Source organism: Balaenoptera acutorostrata, chromosome 15 (genome assembly GCF_949987535.1).
Source record: "Balaenoptera acutorostrata chromosome 15, mBalAcu1.1, whole genome shotgun sequence".
Lineage (NCBI taxonomy): Eukaryota > Metazoa > Chordata > Mammalia > Artiodactyla > Balaenopteridae > Balaenoptera > Balaenoptera acutorostrata.
The window spans coordinates 85724959-85751921 of record NC_080078.1 but is presented as its reverse complement, the minus strand read 5'-3'; the positions used below and the strand labels follow the sequence as shown (position 1 = coordinate 85751921).

The following is a 26963-nucleotide window of genomic DNA, read 5'->3' as shown; positions in this document are numbered from 1 at the left end:
ATGTAAATGGTCTAAATTAAGAAGCCATCTAATCTCAACCAATATTAATTCTGACATGAAAAATGAGACCAATTCTTCAAACAGGATTATGATCACCACCACCCGACATTAACCGATCACCTCACCCTGTTTCTCAAAGAACGGGATATTTTCCTTTTCCAAAGTGCCTATTTATTTCTAAGAGCGGACCAAAATCCTCACACACTTTCCTTATTCCGACGTTGAAAAGGTACAGCCTCCTAACGTGGGCTGCTTTGACACGCCCCCATCCCCCAACTCAGCAAGCTTTTGTATCTTATTTGTCTTTTTTTGTGTTTTTCCTCCAAACTAAAATCCCTCTAAAATATCTAAACACCCCAACGGTCGTAAGTTGGGATGCTGCCCTTGCATCTTTCTCCTTGCAGACCGAACTGCCGGCTCCTAATATTGTTTTCCAAGCAGAAAAGGGAAAACTGAGAAAAATAAAGATTTTTTTTCCTCGTGTTTTCTCCTCAACCGGTCCACTGAAATCAGCAGGATCACGGTTCCTCCATCTATGCAGCAGGCAGAATCACCGTGCATGCAGATAAAGAATTTGCCTTTTGGCTGGGCTAGATGGGGACACTGCAGTTGTTCTAGAAAAAGGAGGCATCTCTGCATCCCTGCAGTACCACCTCGGCATCCCAAGACCACTACCCCCTCCCATAAGATCTTGCAGATGTTGCATTTGGCTTGTGAATCCTCTTGGTAAGTGCAAGAAATAAAGTGGCTTTACTCGGAGATGTCCATCATTCACCTACCACACAAAGCCCTAAGTCCCTGCTGTTTCATTATCCTCTGCCCGGTAATAATCATCAAAATCAGAAGGGTCTCCAGCAGCATGATGATTCAGTGAGGGGCATAAGGGATCCCGGGAAAATCACGGATTGTTTGGGAGAACTTGCCGCATAGAGAGCCTCCCTGGGGAGAGGGGAGTAAGGCCCCTCGGTGTTTATCGCAAGGCTGCGGGGTGCTCTCCGTGGGCGACATCACTTTTAACAGAGACATCGGGTAATTCAGTTACACAAAAGCAGCGGAGATGAGCAGGGTCAGATCATCCCTCCTGTTCTGTGTAGTTCTGTCCTAGAGGCTCTCCAGCAGCCTGCGCTTGGTGTTTGCAAGGCATGAAAGGGTCCTAAAACGGAGGAGGGGGCTGAAATAATGCACCTTCTATGCCTTTTTGTTTCCCCCCTCTGCTCCCTCCATCCCTGGGGACCCGCGGGCAATGTGGATGCACGTGGGTGCTTTCTTCCTCACATTCCCAAGCCCAGGAGCTAAGGCTCTTTTCAGCTGGGAGACACTGCCAGCACGAATCCCAGGGCCACCTTCAGGGGCTGTTAGCAACCCAGTTGGGGGCGGGGGTGGGTGGGAGTTCCTGAGGGCTCAGTGTCTAAGGTCAAGGCAGGGTGGGTGGAAGGGGAAATGGGCCCTTTCCCTGATTCTCGCTTGAGCTGAATGAAACTGATTAACATCTGCTTTCCACCTCTTTTCCCATCGCTAAAACGTCGCCTCTGCCCTCAGAACAGCAGCCCCGGGCCTGCAGGGCTCTCTCTGGCCTCCTCTGCAGCTCCAAGGCCCTGGAATGGCCATTTGAACCAAGCACCTGACTTAAAAAAAAAACCACCCACCATTTTCAAGAATGAGACATACGGCCACTGCAAACCCCTCGGCTGCTTTCAAAGCCGATGGAGCAGAACACAAGCTAGACCCCCCCACCTCCCCCAAGGCTCGGGGTTAAAGTCACAGCTCACCCCACAGAGGGGAAGGGGGAGGCCGGCCCCCGGCAGCTGGCTAAGTTCTGTCCTACCGGCCCTTCCTATGCCCGGCTCACCCCTGGCTGCAAACAGCGGGCCTGACCGGCGCAACGGGGACCGGGACCCAGGACCGTGGTGGTGGGGGGGGGGGGAGGAGGCGCTTCCCTCCCTCCTTCAGTGTATACATCAGCCCGCGGTGACAGCCCGCTTTGCACTCCACTCGCATCTCTTTCCGAGCCCCCTCCCCTTCCCCCCCCCCACAAGCCTCCTCGGTAAAAAACCAAAAACCATCTTGTTCTTTCATCATAATTGAAGTGCTGTCAGGGAAAATGGCATGGCTGATTTCTGCCGCAGTTGAAATGACCCTCTGCTTTCCTCTCCTCTCATTTGCTAAAGTGGTCCTTTCTCTGCCTGAAATCAGGCCCTTTGGTGATGGAAATTTCAGCAGGAAGCAGAGAGTTCTAAGCAGAATCCTAACCCTGGGAGGGAGGGGAGAGAAATCGGTGTGTTTGGAGCTGGCCCCTCCGCGGCAGCAGCCTAAGTGCTGCAGGGCTATCTTCCCGGCTGCCGCATCCCTCCGGCTCCATCCACGCCCGGCTCCCTAATTACCAGACATTGTCAGGGGTCGCAACTTAGCCACATTTGGAGGTCGATTCTCCCCCGTTGACTTATCTAAAGGGCAGGAGGAAGCTGCTTGGAAGGAAGTAAACAGGTTCTGGATCTGGGAAGATAAAATCCAAGCGCCTTCCTCGCTCGGAGGGAAAGCGTGACTGCATATTTAATATCCTCGTCAGCCTGCGTGTTTGTGTTTGAAATAAAGCTATAACTTAGACGCATAATGAAATGCCCTCCTCCTCCCCGCCGAGTGCTACCGAGTCCCTGGGTGACACTCCTGTCACGGCCACTGCAGTGCCCGGGGCTCTCTCTGGAAATGGCATCTCATCTAATTTTGTGAAAACGTCACTCTGTCCTGTTAGCTATCAGAGAACTTTCTAAAAAGGACATTTCAGGTGAGCAATGCAGTAATGTTTAAGGGTGAAAAAAAAAAAAAAGGAAAAAAGATTAAAAAGAAAAGAACGAAAAGGAACCCAGGACCCTGAGTACTTTTGAGCTGTGACTTTGGAATCCATGACATATTATTCCAACTCGTATCATGTGAGGAATTCATAATAGTCATCCCAGCCTTCAACTACTTCGATTTTAAGGAAACATTTCAAAATTAGCTTAATTTCCTTTTCCTAAATATCATGCATCTTGGAAAGGCCCCTTCTGAGTTTCACTGGGGAGCTTAATTGGCAGGCTTCCGGGTTTCTAGAAGGGTATGCTAATATCTGGCAAGTCAAAATGGCAATCCAGGCCTCCCTCAATTGAATCATTAGTTGTTAATGCACCTCTGAGTAACTCCAAGCTCAGGTGTGAAACCAACCCTAGTGTCACTAAAGCACCACTTTTTCCTCGGGCTGCAACGCGGGATGGTGGGGCTGTTTATGTAACACGCCAGCAGCAAGCTTGTTTTTGCTGCTTCATTATTTGCGGGCCTGGCCTCCTGCCTCCTTGCTCCTTTCTCCCCGCAACCCCCGACCTTTCCCCCCCCCCCCCTTTTTAGAGAAAGCAAAGCAGCTGTATAGTACTCAAATCTTTTATTTCCTGACTATTCTGTGTGTCAGAGCAGTGGACGCTGGAGAAAAACATGGGGCTTGTTATTACCGGCCTGAGCCGGAATGAGTCAGGCACCCGAAGCTTCCATCTGGACCTGACTCTGCCATTCGGATGGGGCCCCCCTCCTACCACCCACTAAGCTGTACCTGGAGAGCTGGGCTGGGGGAGAAAGTCCTGGGGTTACGGGGCAGGGGAGAGGGAACCAGTTGGCTGAATTCACTGCATTGGGGGTGCACAGAGCTGGGCTGGGGAGAACGGGGCTCAGGTGTCAACTGCCCTAACGCTCCCTCCCCTGTCTTCCTCCACCGCCTCCTGTTAGAATTCTATTCCACTATTAAAAATGTGACTCTCTCAGCTTTCTGGCCTCGGAGAGCTCTTTATTAAAATGCAAACGTCCCTTAAGGGTAGCCCCATAAGCCTCTGTCAGCTAATGGGATTAAGTGAACAGAACACAGCCACCTGCAGGGAGGTAAGGAGGCCTGGGGGCCGACCCCACCTTCTCCAATTTGCCAAAGGCTCATCCCTGAACAGGCGGAAAGCAAAATTCAGCCTTCGCCGTCTCAGATGTCTTTGAAAGGGGACTCTGCAGCCCGAGCCTGAGTCCCAGCAGTGGGATCGTTTGCTCACTGTAATTCTTGGCGCCTTGGTGGCCCCATCTCTTTCCAATCATTTCTCTTAGGATGGACATCGTTTTCAAGGTATCCTAGCAGAGTGGTCCGGATTCAAGAGAGGAGCATCAGGCCAGCAGTGGGGAAGTAATTGCACATAACTAATTCATTTACAGAGGCAGCCACTTGTAATAAAGGACGTTTTCAAAGTGACTTGGCAAACTGATTTTTTCCTGAGCTGGTAAACAAGCTTTGCTTTATGCCCTGAAAATGGGTTTTCACTCACATTGATTTCTTAGTGTGCCTCTCAGGTGAAGAGCATGAAAATGTCACAAACAAGGAGAAGCCCAAACTTAATAATTCTGTAAACCTGAATTTTACTCATGGAATAAAACCAGTCCCCGTCGTCGGGGAGTTCCTTCAGTTCAGTAACCTTCACAGAAGCACTTCCCTCATCGTATAGCTAAGATAAAAATTCTCCATCTACCTATCTACACACACACACATATTTTATAAAAATCACATACCATGGTGCTGAGCATTACAGGAGGCCTTTAGATAAAACGACTCTTCCAAGGCTACTGAAGAGATGACTGCAAAGTTTGTGAAAGAAACACTGGAAATTAAATTCTGGAATTAAGAGTGCATTTTTCTTTCCACAATGACCGGGAATTAATTATACTATTGAATATCGCGGATCTCTATTTGCATTAGGAGACAGGAAAAAGAGGCCCAGAGCTCAGGATCTAAGATGGAGGACGGAAGCTAAGATGGAGGACGGAAGCTAAGATGGAGGGCAGGCCAGGGCCTAAGATGGAGGACGGAAGCTAAGATGGAGGACGGAAGCTAAGATGGAGGGCAGGCCAGGGCCTAAGATGGAGGACTGGAGCCAAAATGGAGGGCAGCCCAGAAGCTAAGATGGAGGGCCCAAGCTAAGGTGAAAACACCCCACAGGACTTCCGGCTTCACACTACGAACACTCCCTCACCCCACCCCTCAGAATACAAACCCTAGACACAGAAGATCCTAAGGTTCGGTGGAAGAATTTGGGGCTACCCCAAAGAGAATTCTCAGTCCTTGAAGATCCTGGAAGGCATAGGCTCCAGACAGATCAGAAAAGGAAGAGAGATGGGGCCAAGGGCAGTTCTCTCACCACCCCAGGGCCAGGCCTCTGGAGTCCCTTCTGAAAGCAAGCCCGCGCCTCAGCTCTGCCAGTGACCCAGGGCAAGACCTCCTGAAGAAAGGCATCGTTCAGTAGCATCTCCGAGGCCCACACGGCGCCTGCAGAAGGCCCGTGCCCGCTGTTGGCATATAACTGTTCAGCCCCAGACTGGCATGGAAATCTGAACCGTATGCCTGGCCAATATCTACACACGGGTGTTAGTTTTGACCCAAGCAGATCCTTCGGGGTTTTCTGCAATCTCATTATCAGAACTCAACAATAATTTCATGTAACCACTGATTTGCTTTGCTCAACTAGGTTGGAGTCGTGTCGGAAGGCCGCTAAAGTCTGTTTTTTGACAACCTTTCCATCTTTTCTCAGCTGCCATGTCTATTACCCTATTTAATCACTGGGCAGTGACGGCCCACACTTAGCTTCCTGGGGCTGTCTTGATTGTGAGACCCTCAAAGGGAGCAGCAATGTCTTATACCTTTATCTTCCCCACGGGGAAGGGCACATATTAGGTGTATATTGACTGAATGAATGAATAAATGAAAATGCCCCAGCGAAGGCCAACTCACCGACCCGGCAAGGATTTCATCCTTCTGGGAGGCTTGGCAGACACATGAGCGGCTACTGCAAGTTAAGAGACGCTACTAGAAAGGCAAAAAGGAAACAGCCATTTCGACATCCCATTTAACCCCCAAATTAGGAAAGAACTTATCGGTGAGGGAAAATGGGAGCATTTGCACCGAGAACTGGGCAGTATTCCATGCTCTTTGCCAAGCTGGACACAGTCTACTTATGAGGTAAACCTCAGATCTGCCAATAGTCAGAAACTTGAAAAATTAATTCGTGACAACTGTCTTCATTTGGAACCATGATTTCTGTCGATTAGGCGTGTCACTTTATGCTAAATTCCCATTAATCACTTCCCAACAACTTTTTCTTTCTTTTTTCTGAAGAACAGCCACGACCCCCTTTCCCTCAACGATTCTTAAAGGTCACAGAAGGTCCATTTGATAAGCATATTGGTGGCAAATCCCCTTTCCTGGCTATTAGGACAGCAATTGTTTTTCCCCCTACTGGCCCCTAATCGGCAATTTTGCTGGATTTCAAAGCAATGCAAATTTAGCTCCAATCAATTAGTAACACATTTCTAACTTTTGGGGGCTTGGGAAAAGTGTGAACTTTTCCTGGTGGAGGGAAGTTAAACCTTGAGAACAAACCAAATCCTGGTCAACCTAGCAAACCTCTTCTGCCTCAGGGGGCTGTGCCTTTTTTTTTTTTTTTTAAGTCCCAAACTTAGGAGAATGGAGCCCTACTACAACAAATTAGGACAAGACTTTGTTTTTTTTTTTTTCACTTGAGCTAATGAATAAAGCACAGGACACAGAGGCAGCTGACGGAATATTTTCCCCACTAATGCCAGGAAGCTGAAATCTGCTCTCGTGTTGTACTTTTTTTTTTTAATAGCCTGAGAGATTTGCATCTGGGTGTGATGGGCACTTGGGGGCCCCCCAGCACAAAGCAATCAATCTTGTCTCCTGCTGCAGAATCCCCCTCCCCCTTCCTCACTGAATAGAACTGTCTCCCCTCTCTAATGAACATACCCAGGAGAATAAAACTTGTTTTTCAAAAGTGTGGGGAAGGAAGAAAGGAAGGAAGGGAGGAAGGAAGGAAAAAAAAAGCACACAATGCCTATACTGGGTCTGGCCGGAGCCAAGTTCTTGAGGACACTAACCTATAAACTTCCAAGGATTTCCTCAACGTCTGAGATGTATACGTAATATACAGGGTGTTTGCTTTCAGCCTTAAGATTTGCTTTGCTTTGTTTTGAGTAATTATCAAAGAACTCATAAAGACTGGCCTTTTTTTTTTTTTTTTTTTAGGTCAAAAAGGTCCAACGGGTGCCAGATTTCTTAAAATCAAACCACTCAGTGGGGTAAGGCTGGTGAAAACACTCAAAAAGTTAGGTCATGCTAGAAGGGGGCTTATTACTAATTAAAAAAAAAAAATTGAGCTATCATTTTAGGGTCAGGAGAGGAACATTCGGGAAAGTGAAAAAGGGCCGACTGTGGGAGAGAGGGCAGTGGTCAGAGCTCGGGGACAGTAGCGAAGGGAGGCGGGGGCCTTGGTCCTGGCACTCTCCACCAGCCCTCAGGTCCCTGTGGGCTCAGTGGGCTCCTGGGACCCACATGGGGCCCATGGGGCAGAGGGACGGGGAGGGGGCGATGCACCCCCCGCCAGACTCCCGGGCCTGCCTCCCCAGTCCTCCGGTCAAGGGCAGCCTGGCCCCTCAGCTGTGCAGGCCCTGGCAGCTCTCCATCCTCTGCCTGGGGCAACTTCCATTCCTTGCACCCCACGCCTCCTCCTCCTCCCTTCCAGACTCTAAGTTCCTAGAGGGCAGGGACCACGTCTAGTGTCTAGAGCTAAGTTTAGCAAAGGCACTTTTTCTTTCCTTCTCTTTCTCTCTCTCCCCCTTCTTCCCTCCTCTTTCTCTCCCTTTCAAACTTTGCATTTCATCTCTGTGTTTCTGTAGCTCTTTCCTTCCTTTTGTACCTTCTTTCTCTCTCTTTCAACAATAAAGAACTGGCTTGGGGGGAGCTGGTTTTTAACTTCGGAGTAGTTCACAAAAGTTCGGGGGAGGAAACACAAAAAAAGGAATTCAGATTCCTTCCCCCACCCCCCCATCCCACCCCAGGGAAAGCGCTGAGCAAGTAAAAGAACCGTGAAAAGACACAATGGAGAATGTGGGAAAAGCTCTCAGGAAGTCAGTGTGTGTTGGCTGGGGGGTGAGCTAAAGGTGAAGTTGTTTGCACACCACGATTAGTACCCTCTTTAGAAACATCCATACGTCTGGGTAAAGAACAGGAGGAGATAAGGAGATATAAAATCCTGACAGGATAAGGGCGGGACGGGGGGGATTTCCTGTAATATTATAATGTCATTTTAACAATAAGTACGACTTCTGGAAGAAAAAGGGAAAGGGGTCAGGGAAAGTATGGGGTGTGGATTCCCAGTCCTGTGGGCAGCGAAAGTGGGCGGTTTGGCCCCGTGGGGGAGACCCTGAGTTCTAAGAGGGCATGGCCCCCTAGAAGGTAAAGATGTGCGTGCTGTCCGGGGGGTGGGGAGAGGGGTGGGGAGAAACTGGCAAAGAAACCCATCAAATGAACAGACCAAAGCCCCCTGTTCCCCCAAAGCACAGAATGGCAGGATTGGTGTTAAAACTAAACTCCCAGGGACCCAGCACAGGATGAGACCGCAGCCTGAGATATCCCCTGAAACCTGGGGCTTTTTTCCGTAGGGCTTTCCTACATTTCATCTAGAAAATTCTAAGTGATCCCACTTCCTGCGGGCATCCCAGCCATTCTGAGCTCTCTGCTGACCTCTGGTGGGGGAGGAGCTCTACTGGCCCAGAAAAGGTGTTAGAAACTGGGCAGCGCACCTGCCCTGCTTTCCCAGGGACCCCAGCATCCAGAGGAACCCCCTTCCCCGGGGGGGGGGGCTTTGTTAACCTGCCTCGTCCAAGGTTCAGGGCTATAGGTTGGAAGGTGTGAGGAGGAAAAAGGTCAGAAAAGCTTTAAAGGAGCCCCAGGTGATTAGGAGCTTAAGAGAAGCATGTCGGAATAAAGTTTGTTGACTTAAAGAAGAGGATTTTACTAGTAGGGCGGGGGAAGCTTTTGCCCGAAGTTAATATATTTTATTCAGTCCCTTTGATTTTGTTTAACTATAAAAGAGGGAGGGGAGAGAGAGTATCTAAGAACAGTATATGGAGGGTAAGTTTCGTTGGAAAGGAATAAACTCCCATGACGGGACTTGGTAGGTCCTGGCATGGTAAGTTCACGTGGCCCTTCTCAAATAGATGACCTCATGATTCTACAGCTGCTGCAGGGAGGGGAGGGGAGGTGGGGGGGGGGGGGAAGAAATGGCAAGGATGCCTGTTCTCTTCGAACCAAGGAACTTGGCCCCAGACACCATCAGATCTCACCTCCCCTCCACTGGAAACTTGGCCTAAACAAGACAGAAGTGACCTTCCCCCAAGTCCAGGGTTAGGCCTGAGATGGAGGGTGCGGGTCCCATCCTTAGATGGAGAAGACTTTTCTTAGTAAGAATGCCCCTGAGTGCTCAGCAGGTTTGCAGCCCTGAGAGGTAGAGAAGGGCTGTAAAGGGGAGAAAATTAAAACTAGCTCTGAAATCTCCGAGACCCTCAAAAACCCAATGATGCTTCCATGAATGAAAAAACCATAAGGATTTACTCTCAGCCAGTGTCTTCTCTATAAGACAGCACCGAGCATTCGCCCCAAAGTCTACTCCCGCATTTCCCTGCCTCTTCCCATATTGTCTCAAATGCTTAACTCCTCCAGGAAGGCTCCCTGGGTTTCCCTGATGGAAAAAAGGACCTCTACCCACCTCTGAATTTCTTTTCTAGCCCTTGACTGGGGTGAGAAAGAATGTCCCACTCTCCTCTGCATCCTGCAGAGATTCTCCCAGGGATGGGTTCCCAGAAATTATTAATTATGTACCAAAGGGCAAAAGATAGGCCTAAAATTTCCTGTACAAGCTGCCATTTTGAAAAGGATACTTTAAGAAAGAGAGAGAGAGTGTGTGGTGGGGCAGGGGGGTGGTTTGGCATACCAGTTCTACTGAAACTTTTAATAAGAGAATTAAAGAAGTTTTAAAGTGAGAAGGACATCCCTCTCATTTTTCAGATGAGAAAAACTGGGACCCAGAAGATAAAGCAATTTGCCCAAGGTCTCAGAAACTGGTTCCCAGAAGACCCAGGGCACACACACGGCCTAGGAATTTAGAGGTCATTGTGATAGTGTGTGTTCCTGCACTGGCTAGGGTCTAATAGAGCCACTAGTTAAAAGGGACAAGATTGGGACTTCCCTGGTGGCGCAGCGGATAAGACTCTGTGCTTCCAATGCAGGGGGGCCTGGGTTCGATCCTTGGTCAGGGAACTAGATCCCACATGCATGCTGCAACTAACAGTTCTTGTGCCACAACTAAGGAGCTGGTGAGCCGCAACTAAGGAGTCCACCTGCTGCAACTAAGACCTGGTGCAACCAAATAAATATAAATAAATAAATATTAAAAAAATAAATAAAAGGGACAGGGTTTGACCTCAGATATCAGTTGTTCAACTGGAACACCTTTAAAACTATCCCTGGGCCTTGGGGGCGGGAGCTGTGTCCCTGGGAGAGAGGATTAGGGGAGGGGCCGTGGAATTCTGCCTTAGGCACCAGCACACGGTGAATTTTGAAAAGCCAGGCTCTCAATAGTAAAAGCCGAGCGCCATCTGCCAGCCAGTTCTGAGCAGCCTTGCTTTATTTTATTGTCTCTACTTCTCAGCCCTAAATAGTTGGTGTTCTCGTCTCTTTCCCTTAAAAAAAAAAAAAAAGGTATTTCTTGCTCAGAAACCCCCTTAAAATAAGACTCCTATTTTTTTAAAAAAAAATCTCAAAAGAGAGAGAGAGAAAAAAGGGAAAGCAAGGAAAAAATGAGGGAATCTCTTAAGATGCTGATTTCTGCTCCCCCATTTCTGAGCTGTGTGGACCTCTGGGGAGAATGGGACAGGGCACCCCGCTTTCTCCATCGAAGGCAGCCCTGGTGGTCTGTCTCCTGACCCTTTCTTCCTGGCAGAATGAAAGATCAGTGCCCAGCTTGGAGCCTGCCTTAATATCGGAAGTCAGACCCTACCTCTGGGGAATCAAGGTTCTAGGGCCAGAAAGAAAGAAGTGGGGCCTCTGCCGTCTGGCAACTTAAGTCTCAGGATAAGATGTCTGCAAGGGTTTTGGATTTGTCCCTTGGGTCATTACCTCTTTCTACATAAAGGTGAACACAGAGAGATCCCCCCTGGCTTTCTCTTGGACGGCCCGCCCAATTTCAGTCCCTATCCCGACCGTGGCAGAATCATCACGACGCGGAGCCTTGTTGGTACTTTTAAGAGTCAAACTTTGGCCTTTTCTGGATGTCACCTGGCAAATTTCATGGAATCCTTGAACAGAGCAATGGAATCAACCAAGGTTCCGGAAATGAGAGCCCGCTAACATTTACCCAGTGTGCTCTTTCCACGATCCTGGGCCCCTCTGCCCGCCCCCTCTACAATCAAGGCAACGTGGGGAGACAGCGAAGGATGATCATCACAAGCTCACCCCATCCCAAACCGCCCAAGGATAAAGATTTCCTGATAGCGCTCGGGAATGACCGGATCCCATTGGGAAAAGGCCCAAAGACTTCCATTTGGAAAGGGGAACCCTCCATCAAGTGTCCATCTTAAAATCAGCCCTGGCCATTTGTTTGCGAAACAAAATGATCTAATACGCTGCCGTTTTAGCAGCTAAAAAGGAAGAAATGAAATCACCTAAGTGTTGAATTATAAATAGCTATTATTTTCTGGCAATCCAACTTTAAAAAATTTTCCCCTAACGTCTGGCATTTGTTTTTGGGTTCTGCCTGGAGCCTTCTAAGCATTTCCTTGGAAAGATGCTGCACTTGGTCCCAGGCAAAAAGTCAAAATCAACATTCAAAAAACATGCCTTGGGTAGTTTCGAGGATTCTGCAATAAGAAGATCTCAGTTAGGAGGCACTTCACTTAACTGAACTTGGAACCTATAAAAAAAAATGATATTTTAAATTTAACATGTCCAATATATAATTTATCAAACTACCAATCAGTTTCCACCCTTTACCCTAAAGTAATCTTAACAGTAAAAGCAAAAGTCCAAGTTCATATCGGTGTCTGGAGTGGAGAGTGGGTTTTTTGTTTTCTGTTTTTCCTTCTAGACTTTGCAATTAACTTAAAGGTCACAAATTCCAAATTCTCTAAGGAAAAAGAAAAAAAAAAAACTTTTTAAAAAAAAGTTAAATCTCTGATGAATCTGTAATAACTGTATTGGAAGATCAGAAGGGGGCACAAATGTAAGTGTTTTAGGCTCAAAATATAATAAAGAAGTGATAAAGTCTCCTTCCATAAGGGATACTTGGGGGAGAGACTCGTTAGGTGCAAGCTGGGGGCCTAGACCACTATTTAAAAGTAAAATGATTTATTCAACTGTACTTCAGTATAAAAAAAATTTGTAAAAAATAAATTTAAAAAATGATTTATTCCTGTTGTGATTATTCCAAGATATTGGTTATAGAATCTACCCTAGGATGGGGTGGGGGGGGGCAGCGTGCATCTACCATCTTATCGAAAACCAAGTGCAACTCTCTTGATCAGGAAATGTCCCTGGGTTCTTATTCCTGTTGGCACAAGTATGTTTTATTCCTAAAAGATCTTATTTTACCTTCCTCAGTACAGTCATTCAGAGGCATTCCTTCCACTGCCCCCTATCCCACCCCTACAGCTTCCTGCCTTGAAATATCAGTTGCTAAAGGTGAGGGGACACCTCCATTCAGTGGGCTGGTTCCCTGTGGTCGTGGAACTCAGGTGACCCAGGTAACAGGGCCCACGCCCATGGCAGGTGTGTACGCACTGCCAATCACAGGCTCCATTTGCGTTTTGTGGGACACACGCAAGGTTGGTCCCCAGCCATCCCAGAGCTGATATGTGACCAGCAGCCATCTGAGTACCAGGCCTTATTATCTTGGCCACCCATCTCCACGATGCACAGTGAATTAATTTACGCACATCAGACAGGGAGAATTCCCTGCCTGCTGCAGACAAAGGCCCCTAAAGAACCCCTAAGTGGTAGATGTGATCATTTAAGGGTTAAAGTCTATGTAAGCCCCGATTTATCCTGGCCCATTGATTAGCTATGGGACTGACTTGGTTAATCAGAGTCTTAGACCGATTCATAATTTCCACCCTTTTCTATTCTATTTAGGGTCAGCTGGTGACTTTTTAGGTCACCTTCTTTTCAGAGATTTTTGGAAATTAGTTCTACCCCGGAATGTAGGATCACCAACACTGGCATAAACATTTCTGACTGGTTATTAGTAACTGAAGTCAACAGCCTTTTCTCTGAAGATGATTTTTTATTTTTAAGGTGTTCAAGTTCTGACCTGTATGATCTCTACCTTCCCCAGGATTTGATGTTGATAATGTTAGGGCAGTGGTTCTCAACTGGGGATGATTTCTGCCCCCCCACCCCCACCCCAGGGGATACTTGGCAATGACTACAGGAAGTTTTGGTTGTCACGCTGTATATATGGTGCTGCTTGGTGGTGTAGGCTGTGTGTGTGTGTGTGTGTGTGTGCGTGTGTTACTGGCGTCTAGTGGGTAGAGGTCAGAGAGGCTGCTACACACCCTACATTGCACAGGATGGTCCCCATGGCAACGGAACACCTATGGAAGACCCCTTTGTTAGACAGAGCCCCCTGAAAATGCCAAAATCCCAGCACAGAGCCAGCAGGGAGAAGTCAGAGCTTAAACATAAAAGGCTAGGTCTGAGTAAAGCTCTGGGGCCTGTTAAATCCAGGCTTTGTCCTGGGGTGGGGTGGGAGGGTGCAGTTGGAGTGGGACCCTCCTCTGCCTCTGCTGGCTCTCCCCTTCCCCTCTCATTTTCACTATAGATGTGACACCTTTCTTCTGCCTGTACCGTCTCACCATCTAGTGGCCACCTGAAATATCAACTCACCTTCACCATCTCTGCGCCATTCTAGATTCAGTCATTAAAAAATTCATATTGGGGGGGGCAGTGGGGGGAAGGACCCCGAACGACGTATATGATCTTATTAATAAGTTAATTAAGCATCTTGTAGGCCTAACAGACCTATATAGAGAACAGCTATAAGGAATTAAGATGAACTTTCTATGATTTCAGCAGCCCACAAAGGCCAAAAACCTTAGGAGTTACCTTATATAACCAGAGAAGCAAGTAGCATCTACTTAAAAGGGGGTGTCCAAGTGGCCCCAACAATTTAAGTAGCTATATACTTCCTAAGTAACATGGCCTATTCTCCACAGATTGGTTTTTCTTTTTCAAAGGTAACAATCAGCTACTTTTACAGCTAAAGAAACAGGCCTAGGCATGTGGTCCCCAAGGTCAGCAGGGTGCTGGGATGGACACTAGCTGAGGTGTAGGACCTTGTTCCTATTTCCTTGGGCTGAGCCCTGGCAAGCAGCCCTTCTTGGCCCTGGACTCTATCACAATGCCTGATTTTAGTTTGTGTGCCTCATCATACGAATTATTCTTTCTTTGCAAAAATCCCACAGCTGCAAACTTACCTGAATGGAGGTTCCCTATTAAAAAAAATCTCCAAGGTCATTTGCAAATTAGCAATCAGTTTGAGGCAAGGCAAAACTGTTCAAATAGGAAAGAGGAGAGAGGTACTCTGGTCTTCGGATTGAGGCGGAGAGTCAAGAGCTGGAGAAATCGAGTTCTTTTTCCCTTAGAAGAATCAACGCTCCGTGTTGACACAGAGCTCGTGAAAGCTTGACTGTGGCACTCCTTCAGAAGTGGGTACGAGAGATTTTCCTTCCCATTATCAACTCATTAAAGGAAGTTTAAGGTACGTACTCTGTCCCACACACCAAGTATGTGTGACAACTTCAGAAACATTGACTGACTCATAATAAATTCGGGATCCGGTAACAATTTCTACCTTTATACCTCTCTCCTCGCCCCAAATTGAATCATTAAGAAACATTTAGTAAGATCTAATGTTCAAGTTCTGTGGGCAGAACTCCAAGAGTCGAAATGCTCGGGAATTCTCCTGAGGTTTAACAAATTACTCTGCAATGCAACGTGGGATTTTCCTTCTAAGTAAGGACGGCAGAGGCGCACGCCCTTGATTTTCATTGCTCTGTCACAGATCAGTTACCTAACATCCTTCTCTATTACAGCCCCCAGTTGCTGTCTGGGTAAAACTACTCCAGTAATTCTGATTGGAGGGGGCTACACCTCTCAAGTGTTTGCTGTCTGTCAGAGACCAGAGCATCCCATATCTCAACTGAGCATGTGATGATCAACAATCAGGAAAATTCCAACATTTTTTTTGTGTGTGTATGTTGTTCCCTACCTTGTTCTTGGAGGTCTCCTCATCTTCCATTCCCAGTGGCTGGCCTTCATCACCATCTGGCTGTCGGGAAGGAAAACTAGAGACAATCTTTTTTTTTTTTTTTGCATGTGTAATAAGCACAGAGCAATCTGTGCTCAGGACCCCGGGCTCAACCATAGTATCCGGTTGGTTTATAGATGGGGGCTAATAAAAAGAGGGGGAGGTGGCAGAGGGGGCTGTGGGCTCCGAGAGGGGGTTAGGCGGCACTTTCTCAGGACAGGTAAAAAATAAGTTCCCGCCTCATCCTGTTCCATACCTACCAGTGACTCCACACGATCATAAATTTGGCAAAGTGTCGTCAGTCTACGGCTTGGGTTGACCCTTATTTATAAAACGTGTACAAAGAGTGTACTCTGAAACGTCGAGACAGAAAGACAGGATGGGAGCCTGGGACTTTTAGAACTTTAGGTCTCATGGGGAATACAGAAAACAAAAAAACCAACAACCAGGGACTTCCCTGGTGGTCCAGTGGTGAAGACTCCATGCTTCCAATGCAAGGGGCATGGGTTCGATCCCTGGTCGGGGAACTAAGATCCCATATACCACACGGTATGGCCAAGAAAATATTAAAAACAAACAGAAAACACCAAAAACAAAACAAAACAAAAAAAAACCCCTCACTTGGACCAGGGAGAGAAAAGTCCAGGAAGAAAAGTAAATTTCTAAAAATAATGGCTACCATTTATCAGACACTTACATGTGCCAGGCCCTGGGTTAAAGGCTTCTCTCAATTTCTAGTATCTGGCCCTCATTTTAGAGGAATTAAGGAAAAGGACACATCTTCCTCTGATTCTTCTGCAAACACCCCTCCCCTCCCTGGGCCTACTCCAATGGCCAGTTTGTATCTGGGGCTTCCCACTAGCCTTCCTCAGTTTTATAAAGGCCACTTTGACTTGCTGACTCTTTAGCAGAATCCCAAAGAGAGAGACTCAGGCCCATCTTTCTCTCACTCCCTGAAGAGATGAGGCTCTTATGCCCAGGGTGACCACAGGCCAGAACAGGAATCTGATGGGACAAAGACCCTTTCAGTCTAATTCAATGAAATCTGTTGAGGTTGGTGTTAACAGGGCCAGAGTCTGAGTTCCTCTTACTAGGGGGCCACCAGAGCTGGAGAGGGTTAATTAGACTGACTTGACTAACTGTTTTAATTGCTGGTGGGAACCCTGTCACAGCAACTGGCCCTGCCCTTTCTGTTTTGAAAATTGCTACACTTGCAGAGGAATCCGATTTTGAAATGGACAACTGGCATGGTAATTTCACATTCCATTAGAAACCCCAGGAGGCACAAGGTGGGTTGGGAAGAACCCCGCCTTTGCCACAGGTTAAAGAAACCAAGAAGTGTAGAGACCAGTTTTCATTTGCTATTTACATGCCTCCTAAAAGTCACTTAATGGAGAGGGATTTGGAGGGCCATGGTTTTGCTGGGGGTGAGGGGTATATTTTATTTGGTGGGGAAATTGACTCTAAAAAGAAGACACACGGTTGGGATGGAGAATTTCAAATCTAGTCAATTAGGTTACCTTCTCTAAAAAAGTTTTTTTTTTTTGCTTAATACCAACCTTCCCCCATAAAAGTCAAAGGTGATTTCCAAGATTATGTACTGACACTCACCAAGAAGGAATTAGCCCCGACTGAAAGGAAGGAATACTTTTAAAAAATAATCACTATGAAAAATATTGAGCAAGAGTTATTTTAATAGGGTCATTAGATCCAGGCCAGGAGATTCTAAACAGTCTATTACACTCAAACACTAATAATGGAGGGGCTATGCATAAAAGCAACTGTATTTTTAAACGATGATGATAATGATTTTTTAGTGGAAACCTGAGTAAAGAAAAAAGCTTTAGACCTTGCTAAAGAACACTTCTGGGGGATTTTAAAAAGACTTTAAAGAAAACCTGCATTTAAAAAAAGAAGTCCAACAAACAAACAAAGACTGCAGTGTTGGCAGATGAATTACAGCAAATGTGGAAACAAAATATCACCACAGCAGTGACAGGTATCCCAGCAATGAGGAGGCTCACATTTCACATACACTCAATGGACATTTATAACCAAGGATCTGTCTGGTTCTGGCTATAATTCAGGAAGCAGAAGACTGCGGGACACCTGTCATCTGACAAGGGATTTTAAGAGCACATAGCGCACTTAACAATAATCATGCCTCACGCTGAAATGACGGTTTATAGCTTATTACCGCATTTTGGGGGTAAGCACTGAATTAGAAACGTCTGATTCCTTCACTTACCTTGCAGTCTTTGAGCAAAAGTCCCTGACATTTATTCTCTGAGCTTTTGGTTTACTTGCCTATGAAATGGGGTCCCATCACATTTTTACTGCCCAAGGCTGTTGCAAAGGACAAATGTGACTGGATGAAAGGCTTTTAAAACTACAGTAAAAAAAAAAAAGTGCTATCATTATGTGTAATCATTACTCTTACAGGTTACTAACAATTCTGAAGGCAGTGAGGCTACCCCTCTCAAGCTGGGGGTGGGAGGAATGTACAAAAAGGTGACAAACCCCACTTTTTTTTGCTTAATACCGGTTTTCCATGGTATATGTAACGTAGGCGAATGATAAAAATTAACATAGCTGTATAGAAAGGCATTTTTTTTTTTTTTTGAGAAAAATCTATGGAAATTGGATTTTAAAAGGCAAGGAAGAGATTTTTGGCCTGGTAAGCCATGTCCTTCCCACTGCACCAAACAGCTCAGTGGAGGCATTTTGAATACGGAAAAATCTCTGAATTAAAAATAAAAAATAAAGAAATAAGCAAAGCAAAGAAAAAGGGCACTCCAGCAGGATGAGATGGATGTCTCACTGTTGCACCTGGTGGCATAAATAAATTATCATACAATTAATTGAGATTCACTGTATAAATAAAGTGTCATGGCAGAATAGCCATTATTATATATAGCATTTGCCTGTACAATTTTAATAAATTCAGCAGCTACTAAGAAATTCTAGTCTAGCAGTCCCTTCAATTCTTAACAAAAATGAGGGAATCACCCAAATTAGGTTTCCAAAACATGTTTAAGCCACCAAAATTATTCAGAAAGGCAACAGAAACATGGAAATAAGTCTATTATTGGCTAGTGTTGAGTAAGAAAAAGGCTTCAACTTCTTAGCTATTCTAGAATTTCAGTCATGTTACTGATTGTCTATTTATCTATTTCTAACTATTTATCTACCTTTTTCCTTTTTAAGATTCCCTGTAATGTGGTTAAGCTGTCTGGGCAATAAAAATGGAGAGGGTATATACACAGAAACACACACAGTTTTAAAGCAACAGATGAATCTGTATGTCACCAATTATCAAAGGATGGTCATCTGATCTGCATTTTCAGTGGTCAGCGTATACGGATGTCTTGTTTTATATGTTAGGATTTAAATGTTAGTGAAAAGGCTTGTCTTAAATGGAAGTGGGTCTTCATCCTGCCTCCTCTCCCCCTCCGCAATCAGTAATTCAGACCCAGCGGGGTGCCTCTCTTGTCACTTTGGCAAAATGAAACCTTGTCAGATTGCAGCCTGGCTCAACAAGCCGCACTGCCACAGCAGGCAATCTGGCTTTCTGAATTCAGGTTCATGCTAGACAGGGCCCACGTTTCACTGGACTACACTGCATGCGAACGTGCTTGACCTGGGTGCAGGGCCAGGATGATGGCAGGGTGACCCCAGCTAACTTCCTTTACTTAAGGTGAATTCTTCCCCCTGCATATAAAACATGGGTAAGCAAGGGAAACTTCTAATATTCTTAAGGCTCAGCCCCAGACACGGACTGTTTGCTACAGAGTCGATGCGTGCATAATCTATGGTTTAAGGCTCCAGTCCTGATTTAAGTGGATGGTGCTCCCCACCCCCATCCCAAACCCCCAGAATAGGGGATTCAGGCCATGGAGCAAAGGAGAATTTAGTGAAGATCTGCTTGAAAGCTTCATTTCACAAATGAGGCAACTGAGGCCCCGGTATATGAGGGGCACTGGCCAATTAGGGGGCAAGTGCACACCGTCACTTGGCTCTCCTGTCTGCCCCCAAATATGGCCGCCTCCCCAATCACAGGTTTGCTACCCAGAGCTATGCTTGGGATATTGAAATGGGGCTCTTGTGGCAAAATCAGTTGTCTGCAGGAAAACAGCACGTTGTCGTTTGAGGCGCTGTGCATTCCACGCAGTTGAGGCATCTGAAATGTTAAAACTGTCTCCCTCCTGTATGTTTTTGGGTAAATGATGTTGTCCATATTTCCCTGGGTGGGCATAAATAGAATGACCATCACATTTAAAACTGTGATGCGTAAGAGGCACATATCACAACAGCAACCAGTGATGCCCATAAGGTCCTTAATAGACACCATCACACATTATAAAATATTTAGCAAACAAATGTAGCACCGCCTGAAAAGTTGTGATCTTGAAATCCCTTGAGAGGTCTTAGAGAATAAATAAAGAAATTAAGATTGTGGAGTTTCACATCTGAAATTTTCACTTAAGCCCCACATTCAGACCTTTGCTAATTGCTGCTTTGATTAGCTGTGGCACAAGAGTCAAGCCCCAGGTTTGAGCTGAGTCTAGGGGAGGGGGAAGAGGGAAGGGGGAGGGGGGAATTGGGCGGGGCCAGGGAGGGACTTGGAGATACGGGAGAGGGTCTTGCTGTGGGGGGAGGAGGGAGGTCCTGGAGAAGTGAGAGGACCCTGAAAGCTGGCATAGGTGAAGGGAGGAGGAGGGGGAAGGCCAGGGCCACCAAAGGTACCCTTTCAATGGGATTATGAACATCTTTTTAATGTTTCTGTATCCCAAGCCCATATGCAGAGGATCTTACCTTTGAGCCTCTTTGCCCCCAGCTAAAGCTGCTTGAAAAAATTCACATGCAAACATTTACATGTCTCACAGTTTTATCACATTTTGTCCACACACTTAAAATACACTGGAAGCATTTTTTTAAAAGTTTTATTTTAATTGCATTTCAAACACAAGATGGGCATTCCACTCCCAACGCATAACCCCTCTCTCTTTACACCAAGCCCCTCCTACTGTATTCTGTAAAAGGGTAAGTGATTGGCTTACCTCAGGCTCTTCCCTAGGAAGAAAAATGATTTCATATTTTTTAAACATGGCCACGCCCCCCTCCAACCCCCCCACCCCCTTCCCCCCGCCAGAACCAGCCCCGTTTGGTTTGGGATGTGGGACTCGCCTACAGCGGGTTAAGTGGGGGGTTTTTCTCCCCCTCCTCCCTCCATCCCGCGCCAGGTGGGCAAAGTATGTGTGCAGAACACCGAATTTCTGCGCGCAGCCCCGGACGCCCCAGATACCTGAGTGTCTGGTTTTTCAACCGTAAAGGCGGGAGGGTTGGGCGAACGAATGAGAAGTGAGGAAACGCTTAGCGCAAAGGGAGAAAAGAGAGAAAGACAGACAGAAAACAGGTTACGGAGGCCGGCCGGAGGCGGCCCCCTCCCCGCGCCCCGCCAGCGGCCCGACATCCTGCCCGGCTTCTCCCGCTACCTTCTCGGGCGCTTTCGCGCCGCCCGCTGCACAGCGCCAGCGCACAGGTACCACCCGAGTGTGCGAACACGGAAAGTTTTTGCCCGCGCAATGGCGCAAAACACAAGACAGCCCGTTCCCCGGTACAAGTACACAGTCGGCGGGTAATCTGGGGGTGCCAGGGGCGGGAATGGGAGAACGCTTGAGCATATCATGCACAGGCGGACACAATATGGACACCAACACACACCAACAACAAGCCGTCTTAGTCCAAGCAGCCGTGCCAGGCGAGGCGGGGACGCACCTTCCCCAGTGACCCCAACCCACCAACGGCCCCAGCCAGCCTAGCCTGAGCGACCCCGGAGCCCTCCCCTGCAGTTCCTGGCTCACCTGAAGCCCCCGCCTTGCTTGCCGTCCCCCACCCCACGACTCGGCGACGTCTTACGGTCGCTGGCGCTGGTTTGTCCAGCTGGAAACGACCCTCAGTGTTGGACGGCACCACTTTTCTCCCTAAAGGGCATACACTTCGCCACCCAAGCCCACCCGAGACCCCTCCCGCTCCCGGGGCCAAGTTAGGGCCCCTAGCTGGAACTTTCTGGCAGGCTCTTCCCGCCTTTGCCCAGACCCCTTCCTCCCGCCGCCGGGCCCCAGGCCCCACCGGGCAGCCCTGCCGCCCGCTCCCGGGGCCCCCGGGCGGCCCTGCTCCCCGCGGGCAGAGTCCGCCGCATTACCTAGAAGCAGCAGGCGGTGCGTACACATGTAGCCCATCTTCTCGTCCTGGAGCTGCCTGTCGATGAGCTTGCCGCGTTTCTTCTCGGCGCGCTTCTGGGCGCGCTTCTCCATGCTTTCCTTGCGGGTCTGTCTGCGCTTCTCCGCCAGGGCAACCTTCTTGACCTTGGGGCTGAGGGAGCCTCTGGCCTGGGGGCTCTCGGATCGGCAGAAGCAGCCTCCGAAGGCCTGAACGAGGAAGTTGCGGAGCAAGTTGCGCCGGCTCTTTCGGCGGCGGCGGTTTCGCCTGGACCGAAACCAGCGGCGCCATCCGAAGGTCCCGTCGTCGGATTCGTCTCCGCTGTCGCTGCTGGCCGACATGTCGTCGTCGTCGTCGCCGCCGCGGTAGCAGCTGCGCTCAGACCTGCCCCGCCAGGCATACGCGCGAGGAGGCCGCGGAGGAGGCGGATCGGCAGCCTGGATCTCGGGGCTGGGGGGTCTGAGGAAACTGATCTTGGGTCGCGCTCCAGAGGCTGGGGTTGCCCAGGCGGTGGGAGCGGTCCGGGCGACAGGGGTGGCCCGGGCGACAGGGGCGGCCCGGGCGACAGGAGCGGCCCGGGCGACAGGAGCTGCCCGGGCGGCAGGAGCATCAGGGGCGGCAGGGGCTGCCCCGGCGGCTGGAGCGTCACGGGCAGCAGGGGCTGCCCCGGCGGCTGGAGCGTCAGGGGCGGCAGGGGCTGCCCCGGCGGCTGGAGCGTCAGGGGCGGCTGGCGTGTCAGGGGCGGCAGGGGCTGCCCCGGCGGCTGGCGTGTCAGGGGCTCCGTCTCCGGGATCGGGGACTTTGCCTCTCTCCGCGGCAGCGGTGGCTGAGCCTCCTTCCATCTCGGCTGCTTCTCCCTCAACTGGGGGTCTCTCTCCCTCTGCTTGCTCTCTCTTAACTGGGGCTCGGGAGACCTCGATGGGCGGGCCGTCAAGCGCGATTGGGGGGCTGTCCACGTTGACGGGAGCGTCGTCGACCCCAACGGGGGCGCTGCCAATCTCGCGCGGGGGTCCGGAGATCTCCATCGGGGGGCTGTCGCCCGCGAAGTGTGGAGGAGGTCTGACAGCCTCTCGAGATGGGCTGCCGATGATGCCTGGGACCCAGAGGGGGGGCTCGTTCGCGGCGGGAGCGAGGAGGACCGCACTCGGGGCCGCGACTGCCGCGATCTGGTTGCCGCCAAGGCCGTCGATTTGTGGGATAGCTCGTGGGAGCCCAGGGGGTGGGCTGTCGTCCCCAAAGGCTGCTCCATCAAACTCAAATGGCATGTCCTCCTCAGGGGAGGGGCTGCATCCTCCTCTGAAGCCTGCGTTTGCAGGTCTGAGGGCTCGGGGCTCCTCGGGAGGAGCCCTGAAGACCCCCGCACCTGGGCCTCCTGGAGCGAGGTCTGAGACCTGCAAGAGAGGTTGGTTGCAGCCTCCCTGGGCAGGCTGCTCAAACTCAAAGGGCATAGCTTCTTCGGGAGGAGGGCTGTAGCTTCCCAGGCTTGGCCTGGCCTCACCGAAGGCTCCGGGCTCCACGATCGGTGGGCTGAAGGCTTCAAGGCCTGCATGGGCCCCAGTGGTGTCTCCAGGGTGCTCCAGGGTAGGCCAGAAGCCTCCCAAGCTGGACTGCTCGACCTCGAAGGGCATGGCTTCTTCAGGAGGTGGGCTGTAGCCTCCATGGGCTCCGGCTTCCTTGATGGCCTGGCTGAGGCCCTGGAACTTGGGCCTGGAGACTTCTGGGGGTCCACAGGCCTCGCCTTCAATCTCGACGGGGACGGGCTCGCTGTGAGGCGGTGGGGTCTCCATCTCTTCGGCTGCGCCAGGCCCAGCACTGGGGGCAGCTGCCCCTGGGGTCTCCAAAGGTGGTTGCTCGGGCTGTTCCCCGAGTTCAAGGGGGATATTGCGTTGTCCTGACATATTATTGCCGTCGAGGCAGTTGCGCACGCCCATAACACGGTGGCGGCTTCTTAAAATAAACTTGGGGCCCCGTAAGACGGAGCACCCGACCGAACTAGGGTGAAAAAAATATTTTCCAAAAAAAAAAAAAAATCAAAGTACCAGCTGGAAAGTTCTCCAACCTCACTTTCTAACCCTAGTGAGGTCTAGGGGTTCAGGACCTCAAACCCCAGACCATGGCAGAAGCAAGTCTATTGTTGCTGGTTGAGTCTTGGCTCCTTTCTGGCCACTTTTTATCCCCTCAGGCTGCCCCTGGCCCCCCCTTTGGCCTGCCTCGTCCCCTCCTCTCTCTTTCTCTCAGCTCCAGGCCAGCCCCGCCTGCTTGGATCAGAGGAGCGCGCCGATTCGGTCCGAAAATCGCTCGTAGTGCTCTTTCTCTGCCACCAGGGGACGCCAGCCCCGGCCGAGGTGGCTCCGGGAGCCGGCTCCGGCAGCCGGGAGCCCCGGACTTTGGGTAAGGGGGCTGATGAGCGCAGGCCACGCAGGGACGTTTTGGCTCCTTCCAGTCCTCTCCCTGACTGATTTGGAGTCTTTCTCCTCTCTTCTCCCCTGGCCAGAGAGAGAGCTCTCCTGCGTTGCGGGACACGTGATGCAAGACGTGGGCCCCGGGCTGCTTGAGCGCAGGAGCTGAAACCCTCCCTCCCAGACCCAACAGACTCTCCTCGAGGGGAGGGGGGACTGCAGGAGTGTTTCATAACCCCAAATTACCCCTGAACCCCTGAGCCCCAGCCCCCAGCAGCCTCGGATCCTAAGCTCCGAGTCTGGAGCGCACGGCTTTGGGCGCGTGGGAAGGGGGTGCAGGCGCGCGCGGGGATGCGACAGGTGGTCGTGAGCCCACCGGCGGAGCAGGCAGGAGGCGAGGGGCAAGGGGTGCCGAGTGTGAGCACGCAATTTGTTTTTAAAATGTGTTGGGGTACTTCCCATCGCTTCTGCAGTTTTTGTTTGCCGGTTGCCGAGGCTGGCTCCTATAAAGCACCTCTATGTCCCCCATCCCCACCACACTCTGGGGTCTCAGCAGTGGCCCGCGGTGGCGCAGGCAGGGTTCCTCCCCGTTTATGGGGACTATGATAAATACAGGGGAATAAGAGGGTCTCGGGTATCTACCACCGAGACTCTCTAAGCGGTAGCTGCCGCGGCACGGAACGGGGGGGCATGGGACGCACACAGGGACCCCACAGACTGTAGGCCCCAGAGTTCCGGGGGTCCTACTGTGCGGGAGGAAGGGCTAAATGGAATTTCAGTTGAAATTTATGGCCGGTTTAGGGTGGTCTCAGAGACTGAAAAACCCCATGCGCACCAAATCCAAAAATACACACCGTGCCGCGTGGGCAGCTGCGGCCGCGGTGCGCTGCTCCCCGCCTCGGGCAGCGGCTGCGGGGTCGGTCAGCCTGCTCCTCTAGACCCTCTCTAGCCCTCTTCCAGCCCCCTTCCAGTACTTCTGCTCTCGCTGTGGGTCTCCCAGAGCAGCTGCTTTACTTTTCCAGTGCTTGAGCCCGCTGAGGAGGCACACAAGTCCGGCCACGAACCCGGCAGTCGCCAGGCTGCATTCCCGTCGCTGTAGCGCGTGGTGGGCTCCGAGCCGGCGGGGATCAATGCCCACACCACCTGGGTGGGCTCGCGCGTGCATGCACACTGATCTGGGTGTGGGGTCGGCGAAATCTGGCTTTGAGCCCCGGGAAAAATTTGCTGTTTGCGGTTCGCGTAAGACCCGGGACTCGGGCATCATATCTGTCTCGGCAGTGGGTGACAGGGACCTGTGAGCCACTTTTCGGTGGAAGGCAGCTGGGCAAGAGTCAGGTGGTCGCCTGGCCTTAGGGCGGGGGGAGGGGCGGCGGGATGCGGCAAGCGGGGCGCATCGCCGGAATCGCATCGCCTGGATCGCTGTATCTGCCAGCCGCAGTCGAGCGAACCATGTACGCACGCACGCTCCAACCTCGTGAAACCTAACGCAACCCTCTTCAAACGAGGGGGTCACAGCCAGAGCGCCTCACTGCCCCCGCACGCGGCCGCGCTGCGAGGAGGAAAGCTGACCAAGTTGGACCCCGGGTAACGTGTGGAGCCTCCCCAAGGGCGTCTCCTCTCAGCTCTTCGGGTCTACACACTTCCAAGTGCCAACACTGAACTTTGGTTCAAACTTTGGACAACTATCCCCACGCGTAACGGCTCAACCTTTTGGGCATCCACTGAATGGGCCAACTGGGTCGCAACAGTCAACTCGCTCCCCTCCGACCCCAGGGCTGGGTCGGCCATTGGGCTGGGGTCACGCCAATCAAGGCTGCCTGGCGAATGAGCAGGGGGCGTCGGACCGGAAACCGGATATGAGTGGGAGGTCCAATAGGGGGCGCCGCGTTGGAACGCCCTAAGAGGTTATGCGGCCGGGGTGGTTAGAAGCAGATTGGTGGGCGGGCGTATGGCGGCCAGGCCTGGACCGCCACGAGGCCGGGTGGCGCCGGGGGGTCGCTCTTCCTGGCGTCCCAAGTCACCAAGGCTGAAAGGGGAGGTGAGGGCTCTCAGGGACCAACCCTTGTTCTCGCTGATGGCGGTGGGCGAGCCCACCTAACAGGGATCCGCCGCCAGGGTGAGGCGAGGAGCAGGGTTTCCAGGGCCTGGAGGTAGAGGGCCCAGACCCTGAGGAGAGGGGCTCACTGCCCCGCTGCAGAGGAGCGGCCCCAGATGGATAAGGAGTTGAGGTCGCGGGGGTGCTGAGCCCTGCCGAAGTGGAAGGTTAGTAGACGTCGCGGTGTGGAGCCTCAGGGAGGCCACGATGGGGGCCACGATGGGGGCCCCCAGAGGGACGGTTTGCGCTCGCCAGGCCTCGCGCGCCGCCCACGTCAGCAAGGAATGGGCACAGGGTCTCTGTTCTACATCCTCACGAGCCGGTAGCATCCTGGTTGTTCGCCAGGAGAGCACAGGCATTGGCGGGATACAGACTGGGCAGACAGCGGGCCTCCCTCGCAGAGGCTGAGCAACGTAAAAACGAAAGAAAAGACCTGCAACTGGGGGGACCTTGCTGGGGAAAATGGAGTTTCAGGTGGGCCTCTATGGAGGAATAGATGTCTAGGCTGTGAACAGAAGGGGGGGGGATGGGAGACGCTGGCCTACCACGAACAAAGATCCAACAGTGGGAAACGTGGCACATGGCTGGGTAAAGAGAACAGGCCACCTCGCCGGGTCCGAGAGGAGCAGTGGGAGAGAGAGGCAGGAAAAACTGGGTAGGATTTCTCAGGGCAAGCAGTTTTGAGGCTCTTTTGGTAGGAAATGGAAGAGATACTGAATTTTTTTTTTTTGTCCCGCAAGTGAGGATTTGAGCCTAGTTTTAGGACAGGTTTGAGGCAGTGCGGAGGATGGTCCTGTTGAAGAGAACAAAGGAGGCTGTGTCTGGTCATGACCTTTAAGGGAGAGAGAACCACGCACAGGGAAGGAAGCAGGAGGGGCTGGAGGGAGGGACTCAAGAGGGATCCCAGAGGACCCTCTGGCGACCTCTGTGCGACGCACAAAGGGTGGCGGAGTCAAGTCTGGCGCCTGGATGATGGGACACCTGTGGGATAGGGACGTTGTGGAGGATCTGGAGAGAAGCTGGCATGGTGGTGGAGCC

The 26963-nt window shown here is 50.7% G+C and overlaps 1 protein-coding gene and 1 long non-coding RNA gene across 5 annotated transcripts in view; one reads left to right on the top strand and one right to left on the bottom strand.

Moving 5' to 3' along the window:
• Positions 1-23364, bottom strand: part of GNAS (GNAS complex locus) — a 54602-nt gene extending 31238 nt beyond the window's left edge. For 2 of the 3 annotated variants that reach the window (XM_057528452.1, XM_057528453.1), the window contains exon 1: positions 21415-23364. In XM_057528452.1, coding sequence (XP_057384435.1) covers positions 21415-23362 — 1948 coding nt within the window. In that variant the 5' untranslated portion in view covers positions 23363-23364. Of the gene's footprint in view, positions 1-21073; positions 21194-21414 lie in introns of all 3 variants that reach the window. The other variant, XM_057528451.1, reaches the window with a different exon arrangement.
• A 2393-nt stretch (positions 23365-25757) lies between these two features.
• Positions 25758-26963, top strand: part of LOC130704921 (uncharacterized) — a 32395-nt gene continuing 31189 nt past the window's right edge. For both annotated transcript variants that reach the window (XR_009005484.1, XR_009005485.1), the window contains exon 1: positions 25758-26092. This is a non-coding gene — a long non-coding RNA (uncharacterized LOC130704921). The remainder of the gene's footprint in view (positions 26093-26963) is intronic.